This window comes from Sus scrofa, chromosome 6 (genome assembly GCF_054392235.1).
Source record: "Sus scrofa isolate SSC_HxYL_T2T_F1_AM1 chromosome 6, Sscrofa_HxYL_maternal_Yorkshire_Landrace_v2.0, whole genome shotgun sequence".
Classification (NCBI taxonomy): Eukaryota; Metazoa; Chordata; class Mammalia; order Artiodactyla; family Suidae; genus Sus; species Sus scrofa.
In genome coordinates this window covers 71796623-71805837 of record NC_139388.1, presented here as the reverse complement: position 1 = coordinate 71805837, position 9215 = coordinate 71796623, and the positions used below count along the sequence as shown (strand labels likewise).

At 58.8% G+C, this 9215-nt stretch overlaps 1 protein-coding gene across 1 annotated transcript; it reads left to right on the top strand.

The window, feature by feature from the left end:
* The first annotated feature begins 4169 nt into the window (after positions 1 to 4169).
* Positions 4170 to 6993, top strand: HES2 (hes family bHLH transcription factor 2). Its single transcript, XM_003127529.5, has 4 exons — positions 4170 to 4340; positions 4435 to 4530; positions 4806 to 4905; positions 4999 to 6993. Exons 1-4 carry the CDS (start codon positions 4296 to 4298, stop codon positions 5253 to 5255), a joined length of 498 nt encoding a protein of 165 aa, XP_003127577.2. The 5' UTR covers positions 4170 to 4295; the 3' UTR covers positions 5256 to 6993.
* Positions 6994 to 9215: the final 2222 nt, after the last annotated feature.

Sequence of the window (9215 nt, the reverse complement as noted above, 5' to 3'; positions counted from 1 at the left end):
TCAGAAGAGGAAAGCGGGAAGATAGAGAGTCGTAGGGGCTGCGTGGGCAGCAGGGCCACCTGAGGAGGTGCGGTGGGCTGGGCTTTATTCAGAGGCTTCGACGAAGACGCATTCCAGACAGGGGAGACTTCCAGGGCAACGGGGGCGCCAGAAACAGGACTAACGAGTCCCTGAGGGGCTCTGGGTCCATGGCCCGGCACGTGGGACGGGTGCTGGGCCCTCGGCCCTCCTGGTTCCCTCCAGACCCCAAGAACTGCCCTCAGAGCCTCCCCAAAGGAGGGACAGAGGGGTGAAAGGGGAGAGGGGGAAATGCCTGCTTCGCCCTGGTTTCCAGATCTAGAGACCCTGGGCTCTGGGGTGGGAGGCGTCATCCTGAGCTCCAGGGTGAGAGATGGAAATCAGGCATGCAAGGGCTGGGGGCCATGGGGAGATGCACCAGGGCAGCCACCCAGAGAGCAGAGTCAGGACCCCTCCCCAAGTTACAGGAAGGCCTTGGGAGACCGGCGGGCCGGGAGAGCACACGTGCACCAAACCACCCTGCCTGCTTGGCCGGAAGCCCTTCGTGGGAGCTGGAGGGAGGCACAGCGGGCTGGACAGGAGGAAACACTGCTAGCACAGTTGCACATCCGGCAACCTCGAAACATCCTGTGCTTTCTCCCCCCCCCCAGCCCCCCGGCACAGGATGGTGCTGGAAATGCTGTGGAGTGAAGCTGTTTCCAGGAACAGTGGGAGTCTTAGGGTGGAATTCGGGGGCTGTGGCTGAATACAATTCCCTGAGGATGCCACCAGGTGGCGCCACATGCAATGGCCGCCTGTGCTCCATGGCACCTTTGTAAACTGGGATCTCTGGAGCTGAGTGACCAGGTAGGTTTCCAACAACTTCCACCGACCCCCACCTGCCTCACTCCCCCATGGGACTTGAGGATGCTGGGGTCTGGGACCCTCGCCCAGTGGTTTTTGGACCAAGAGAGGGAGGAGTCTCCCTGAGGCCTGTGAGTGGCGGGGGCGGGGGTGCTTTGAGGAGAAAGAGCTAAAATGGCTTGTTTTGAGGGCCCCTCCCCTGTGCTTCCACCATGAAAAAAAAAATCCCTGAAGTGCATGTTCTCCACTCCCAAGGTGGCTCCCCTGGACCTGGACACCCTCCCTCTTCTATCATATGGTTTCGGTATTTGGGGGCCAGATCAAAGTCAGGGCATTGGGCAAGGCAGAAGAGTGTCCCTGAGCCCCTCCCACTGCTGACAGGGACCTCTCCATAAACGTCAGGGGACCACCCATCCTTGCCAATCATCTCCTCAGGCTCCTTTCAGGATGCCAGTCAAACTCAGGCTGAGGTCCAAACCCTTTCTGGGCTGCACTGGGTCCACTGGGTTCCCCTCAGCAACTCTAGAGGGTGCACGCCAGCAAGAACACATTTTTGGAAGCCCTACAGCTTACCAGGCACTATGCCAAGCTTAGCAGCCTATTTAATCCCACGAGGATGCTATGAGAGCTCCCACACTATCACTATTTTGCAGCTGGGAAAACGGAGGCACAAGCAGGTAGGGGTTTTGTTTGTTGCTTGTTTCTGTTTGCTTGCTTGTTTGCTCATTTGTTTTGTCTCTTTAGGGCTGCACCCAAGACATATAGAAGTTCCCAGGCTAGGGGTCAAATCAGAGCTGTAGCTGCCGGCCTACACCACAGCCTCAGCGATGTCCGATCTGAGCTGCGTTTGCAACCTACACCACAGCTCACGGCAATGCCAGATCCTTAACCCAGTGATTGAGGCCAGGGATCGAACCCGCGTCTTCATGGATACTAGTGGGGTTTGAAGGGAACTCTGCTTGTTTCTGTTTTGTAATAAATCTTGCCTGAGATGACACAAATCGAAAGGGGCAAAGCTCAGGGGCTGACCCTCACAGAGACTGATGCTAGTATGCCCTTCGCTCTGCTCCTGAAGCTCCCTCTGCCCAGAGCACCCTCAATGACACCCACCCTCCAGATGGCAGCTTAGGGACAAGCTCCCTCCTCCACCAAGATTCTTCCTCTCATCCTCTGCTGGGATCAGGCCATCTGCTCACCCCAGGTATGTGGAAAGCACCTGTTCAGACCTCTCCCCCGACCCAAGGGCAGGAATCCAGGGGGAGTGTGTCCCTGCTGTACTCTGAGTGGTCCCAGTTTCCTTAAAGCCTGCACCCCTGCACCCTCTCCATTCAGTTGTTGCACCTGAGTCCCCCTGGTTATAAATAACTCCTTTCTCCAGGTAATCAGCCAAACCTCCAGAATCCTTCAGTTGACAGGAACAGCGATGGGAAAATGGAGGAGAGATTTTTAAAATCTGGGGTTGGAGTTCTCTTGCGGTGCAGTAGTTTAAGGATCTGGTGTCATCACTGCTATGACTTGGGTTGCTGCTGTGGCATGGGTTCCATCCTTGGCTAGGGAACTTCCATATGCCTCGGGTATGGTCAAAACCCACAGAAATCTGGGGTAACTAAAACTGAAAAGGGAGTTTACTCCCCTGCCTTCCACTCTTCAAATGGTGGTCCACAGGCATGGAGGGGTGTTCTAGGGGGTATTCTTCCCCAGGAGGTAATACAGGGGTCTCTCAGTAAGAATCCGGAGGTTGGTGCAGGTGGGTTGTCAGCACAGAGCTGAGTGAGCCAGTGTATGCGGCCAGGGGTGGCATCGGGAGGACACGTGGGGGCATCAGTGAGTGATCCATCCAAGCACATTTTATTTATTTATTTATTATTTATTTATTTAAGCCCCTAAAGAGTAATTACTTATGTTGGAGGAGGCCGGCCATAGGTACCCTGAGCTCAATGATTCAAGGCAACAGTGGCTAAGGCCCTGCTCTGTCATGTGTGTTGAATGAACAGAGGTGAGGGCTAAAAGGCGCTTGGCATACAGTAGGTGCTCCATAAACGGTGGCCAGACAGTAAGAGCCACCTGTGGTCTATGGGTGGTGAGGACTCCCCCTCGCTGGGCTGCTCCTGGCCCCTTCCTGCTGGGCACGCTGGTTTTCTAAAGCCTGGTTCGGGGAGTGCGCCCCCAGGGGAGTTAGGGTGAGCGCGGTGGTGGGGCATGGAGGTGGGGTTTGGGTGGCGCGGGGGGGAGCCCAGTCCAGCACCCGGGACAGCACCGCTCGGCTCGCTCTGTGGTTCCTCCTCCAGCTTTGGCGAGGTGGGTCCAGCCCTCCATCCTCTGGAGGGTCGGCCCGGCAGTCCACCGTGCGGTCCGCTGGGCTGGCCGTTGCCAGCCCGGGCAGCCGGTTTAGGGAGGGCAGCCCCGAGCAGATGGGCGGGGGACGCCCAGCCAGTTTGCTGCAGCAACGGCCACGCGGCGCGGAGGCGGGCCCGGAGGGCCGCTGGGGCCGAGGCAGGCGGCCAGAAGCCGGCACCCAGGACCGCCCCACCCGTCACGTGACCCCCAACTGCCCCGAGGGTGGGAACTTGGAGCTGGAGCCTGTGAAATGAAAATGAGATCCGAGGGCTCCTGGGTCGTCTCATCTTCTCTGGGCCTCAGTTTCCCCATTTAAAACCGAAGGCCGGGGAAGCAGGTGATCCCCCAACTCGCTGAAGGCCGGAGAAGTCTAGGCAGCGACCCGGGGCCTCAGTCCTGCCCGGCTAGTTTCCAGCTGTTAGAGAAGAAGCTACTGGAGACCTCTTTCCTGGCCTGCGTTTCCCCTTCCAGCCTCACAGAACAATTAGTGGGGAGACTTCCTCCCCCAGCAGAAACCCAAGAGGTAGCTCCCTGAAGCCCTGGCTTTAGGGGTCCTGCTGCTGCAGAGTCCCCTGCCCAGGCCTAGCGCAGGGCTCAGAGGAGGTGCTGATCTCGGAGGAGGGAGGAAAGACGGCGCTGGATATGGACCGACGGCTGCCTGAGGAGGCCAGGCCTGGCCCCACTTGCTCCCCTCCCGCCCGCAGGCCCGGGGCGGCGATGGCTTCAATGAGGCCCATACACACCCTTGAAGGTGGTCAGGCAGGAGGATGCTCCGGGCCCGCGACCCCGTCGCAGATGGGACGCGAGGCCTGGAAGGGGATCCCGGGGGCTCCACCGTTCCCCCTCCCGCCCCACCCCGCGCAGGAACAAAGGCGGGAGGTGGGACCCACAGGCGGCCTGACTCCGCGGGGCGGGCCGGGGCGGGGCGGGCGCCGCCGCCTCCTTAAAGCCGGGCTGCGGGCGTAGCGCGCACTCCACTGGCTGCCGATCCGGCTGCGGACGGGACCTCCCTGCGAGCCTCGGTCTCCGCTCCGTGTCAGGGCAGGCACAGGGCTCTCAAGCGCGGGCCCTGCAGCCGCACTGCTTTCCTGCCAAGCATGGGGCTGCCTCGAAGGGCAGGGGACCCAGCGGAGCTGCGAAAGGTAGGAAGCCGGGACTGGCGACTGGGGGCTGAGCAGTCGGGCCGGGGGCCTGGATTGAGATCCGCGTAACCGCAGGCTTCGCGCCCGCCTGCAGAACCTGAAGCCCCTGCTGGAGAAGCGCCGCCGCGCGCGCATCAACGCGAGCCTGAGCCAGCTCAAGGGGCTCATCCTGCCGCTCCTGGGCAGGGAGGTGAGTGCCGGGGCGCTCGGATCCCGGCTGGGCGCGCTGGGGCCGAGGGTGGGGGTGCCCTGTGGCACAGGGCCAGGAGGCTGGGCGGGCAGAGGTGTTCTTGCCAGGGACCTACGAGGGGACTCCAAGCAGCACCCAAGGCCGAGCCCAGGCTGGGAGGGGCAGACCGACCCAACGCGGGCCACTGTGCGGGAGGCACCCAGCTCCTGGCAAGGGCGGGGTGCTCATGGCAGCCTGCCGGAGGTCTGTCTGTCTTGATTGTTGGCGGGGTGCAGAGCTCTCACTACTCGAAGCTGGAGAAGGCGGACATCCTGGAAATGACCGTGCGCTTCCTGCAGGAGCTGCCTGCGTCCTCCTGCCCGACGGCAGCGCCCAGTGAGTCACCCCACCCCGCCCCCGCCCCCGCCCGGCCGTGCGCCCCGTGCCCCGCACTCTGCCTGGCGCCTCACGCCCGCTCTCTGCCCGCAGCGTCCTCCGACAGCTACCGCGAAGGCTACCGAGCTTGTCTGGCACGCCTGGCCCGCGTGCTACCTGCTTGCCGTGTCCTGGAGCCTGCTCTGAGCGCCCGCCTGTTGGAGCACCTGCGCCGGAGGGCGGCCTGCGCCACCCCCGACAGCGGACGCGCTGGGGACCCCAGTGGCCCACCCGCGCCCTCCCCGCCGCCTGCACCTGCACCTTCACCGCCGGCGCCGCCCCGTGGCCCTAGCCTCTGGCGGCCCTGGTAGCCCCCTGGCCGGTCCACGGACCCTGCTGACTACCAGGGACCAAGAGCACTAGACAGACTGAGAAAGTTCTTGGCGGTGGCTGGGTTTTCCACCCGGAGGGACCAGCCTGGTACCAGGCCAGAACTGGATATTTGTGTGGCCGACTGAAGTCCACGGAGGCTCAGGAAATAAGGGGACAGGCCCAGCCTCAGCCCCCACTTAGGGTGTCAGGGCTGGTTGGTGAAGGGGCAGGTGGTTGCGGGGATGGGGGTAAGACGCCTCCCACCCCAGGTGGTGGAAGGGCTCTAGAACTGGGCCAGCCACAGCTTCCCCGGGCAGCCCACACACCTGCCCTGGAGCTGGCACCAGCCCAAAGGCTGGGCCAGGAGCTCACCTGAGCCAGGTGCAGCCATATGCTCTGACTGGTCCCTGCTTTCCTGACCCTGCTTGGGCCTGCCTCCTCGCCAGTTCAGCTTGAGAACTGCTGGACACACAGCAGCGATGGCCTGAGGGGCCCTGCAGGCTGGGGAGCCATGACCTTCACTCGAGGGCTCTCCCACCTGAAGCTTCTGATTCCAGGACTGATGCCACCAGGATTGTGTGTCCCTGGGGGTGGGGACCTCCTCAGGCAGTTGCAGGAAGGATTTAATTCCCCAAGCATTAGGGTCACACCTGAGTATGGCTCACCTGGCCAGGAGGTCTTGGGAGTGTGAAGAAGGGGTGGCCCAAGAATAAGGGTGCCCAGTGGCCTCAAGGAAGCTTGTCACCTTGAAGAGGCCGGGTCCGGCCCAGAACCATGGCCATGTGAGGTGAGTGGGGCCCAGGTCCTGGAGCAGCAGAAAGTCAAGGCATATGCAGCAGGTAAAGGAACAGGAACCCCTTTCCTCGTTTTCTCTTTCAAACTGCTCCTTGCTATTGTCAAGACAGCTTACGGGAAGCAACTTGTTTCTTTTTTATTTTTTTTTTTTTTGTCTTTTTGCCATTTCTTGGGCTGCTCCCACGCCATATGGAGGTTCCCAGGCTAGGGGTCCAATCGGAGCTGTAGCCACCGGCCTACGCCAGAGCCACAGCAACACAGGATCTGAGCTGCATCTGCAACCTACCCCATAGCTCACGGCAACGCCGGATCGTTAACCCACTGAGAAAGGGCAGGGATCGAACCCGCAACCTCATGGTTCCTAGTCGGATTCGTTAACCACTGCGCCACAACGGGAACTCCAGCAGCTTGTTCTTAAGACGTTTCTTTCTGCCCCACGGAAGCCAGAGAGCCTTTGAAGACCAGAGAAGAGTCTGCAGATCCCAGCAGTGGGTGCCCAAGAGAAGGCCAGAGTGCCTGCACCCACTTGCGGTCGTGTTCCCAGCATCTCCTGGGGACTGGCTGGGCATTTATGGGAATCGGGAGTCCTGCCCCTTCCTATCCCGTCCAACAGCCTGTGTGAGGGTCCAGGACCCAAGGGACAAGAAGACAGAGCTGACAGAGGTGGGGGTGGTCACCAAGCTGAATGATGCCACATAAACTCATGATGATAACCTTGGCACCAATTGGGGTGGCAGGATGTGGGGAAGCTGTGGGCACATTATGGAAGAGGTCAAGGCTGAGAACTACAGGGTGAGCCCATCAAGGGGGCTGTCCTATGGCCTGTCTGGGCGCTGCTGGCTGGACTGTAAGCCCCTGGAGGGCAGGGCTGGGGCTTAGCGGACCTCTTTGTCCCCAAGGCATTTGGCGTGTGGCGAGTGCTCAATAAACATTGTGAACAAATGAATGGATGATGTGGCTGGTCCACCCTGCCCTGCACCCTGACAGCCTGGCTTTTGCCTCAACTTCTACCCCCAGATGCCTGCTATCACTTTGAAAAGCTGCTCCACCAGAGCCTGTGGGCCAGTGTGGGGGAGGGTGTGGAGAGGAAGGAGGGCACTTCCTGGGAACTCACGCCTGCTTTCCCGAGCTGCCAGGAGCAAGTGGAGGTGGGCAGGTAGCCCACAAGCCCACACCCAGCATGAGAGTTCACGTTTCCTCCTTGGGTCAAGGAGTCCCATCCATTGGGCACGCACAAGGACAGGCTCCCTGTCCCTTTATCTTTTTATTTTTATTTTGGCTGCAGTGTGCAGCAGTTTGATGGGGAATTTCAGTTCCCAGACCGGGGACTGAACCCTGGCCTTGGTGAAAGCACCAAATCCTAACCACCAGACGACCAGGGAAGTTCCTCCTTGTCCCTTTAATCCAGAACTTTCTTCCTTTAAAAAAATTTTTAGGAGTTCCCTTTGTGGTGCAGCGGAAATGAATCTGACTAGGAACCATGAGGTCATGGAGCCGATCTCTGGCCTTGCTCAGCGGGTTAAGGATCTGGTGTTGCTGTGGCTGTGGTGTAGGCTGGCAGCTGTAGCTCCGATTCGACCCCTAGCCTGGGAACCTCCATATGCTGCAAGTACACCCTAAAAAAAAAAAAAAAAAAAAAAGCAAAAAAAAATTTATTAAAGTATAGTTGATTTACAGTGTTGTGCCAATTTCTGCTGTACAGCAGTCTGACCCAGTCACACACATATATATGTAGAGAGAGAAAGATTCTTTTTCTTCCAACATCTTCCTTCATCTGTTCCATCACAAGTGATTGGATGTCGTTCCCTGTACTACACAGCAGGACCTCATAACTTATCCATTCTAAATGGAATAGTTTGTATCTACCAACCCCAAACTGCGGCCTTCTCCCGCTTGGCAACCACCAGTCTGTTCTCCGTGCCTGTGAGTCTGTTTCGGTTCAGTGGATAGGTTCCTTTGTGCCATGTTTTAGATTCTACACAGAAGTGCTATCATAGGGTGTTTGTAAATAGGAACTTTCAAGATGAATTTAAATTCGGTGAGAACTGAGCCCCCAGAGGCCCCTCTTCCTTTTGGCCACTGCCTGCTTCTGTATCCCCAGCTCTGCGACTCTCCTTGACCTGACCCCAAGCAGGTGTGTAGGTGGGCCTGGGACTCACAGGACCAGGCATCCTGGGGAGCCTGAGTCAGGCAGCCAGCCGTGCCCTGGCAGGGAGCTGAGGCATGCCCGGGTGGGTGAGGTTCTGGGCCTGAGGCGAGAAGCCAGTTTCCCAGCAGAGATGTGCCAGAGCTGTCTAGAAGGTCACAGTGGGACTCTGAGCTGGGCACCTGCACCTCCCCCTGGCAGCTCCCCCCGTCTGTTCCCAGACCCTGTCTTGTGGCCGAAGGTAAGCACAGGGCAGAGCAGACTTTTTTCTCTGTGGGAGGGAGGCTGCCTCACTCAGGGGCATTTAATCATCCTTGGCAAGACTCACCTTGTGCCCGAGAACAGTTCTTCCGATGTCCTCTCTGCGTTGGTCCCATGACTCCGTCTAACTCTGTCTGGTCATCATGCTTGGTTGGAGGAAACCTCCTGTGTCTCTCATAAAGCAGCAGGTGAAGTGGTCCAACAGGAGGTCCCCCTGTGGCTCAGCAGGTTAAGAACCTGACAAGTATCCAGGAGGATATGGGTTCAATCCCTGGCCTCGCTCAGTGGGTTAAAGGTTCTGTCCTTGCTGCGAGCTGGGGTATAGGTTGCAGATGCAGCTCAGGTCCCTCCTTGCGGTGGCTATGGCACAGACCTGCAGCTGCAGCTCTGATGGGATCCCCTAGCCTGGGAACTTCTATATGCCGTGGGTGCAGCCCTAAAAAGACAAGAAAGAAAGAAAGAAAGAAAGAAAGAAAGAAAGAAAGAAAGAAAGAAAGAAAGAAAGGGAAAGAAAGGGTCTAATAAGCCAAGGAGCACCAGAGCATGGAGCTGTCAGGCTGGCCCAGTCCCCACCAGTCCCCTGGCATCAGCTAATTTGTTTCTGGGCAGACCTTGTTTCCAGGAGTGAGGAAGATAAGGAGCAGGTTGCCAAGGACGACCCTCTAATAATCACTTACAAATTGCTCCTCTCCACCTTGAAGTGCAGACGGAGGATGTCTTCCTCCGGCTCCACTGGGATAGGATTGAGATGCACATA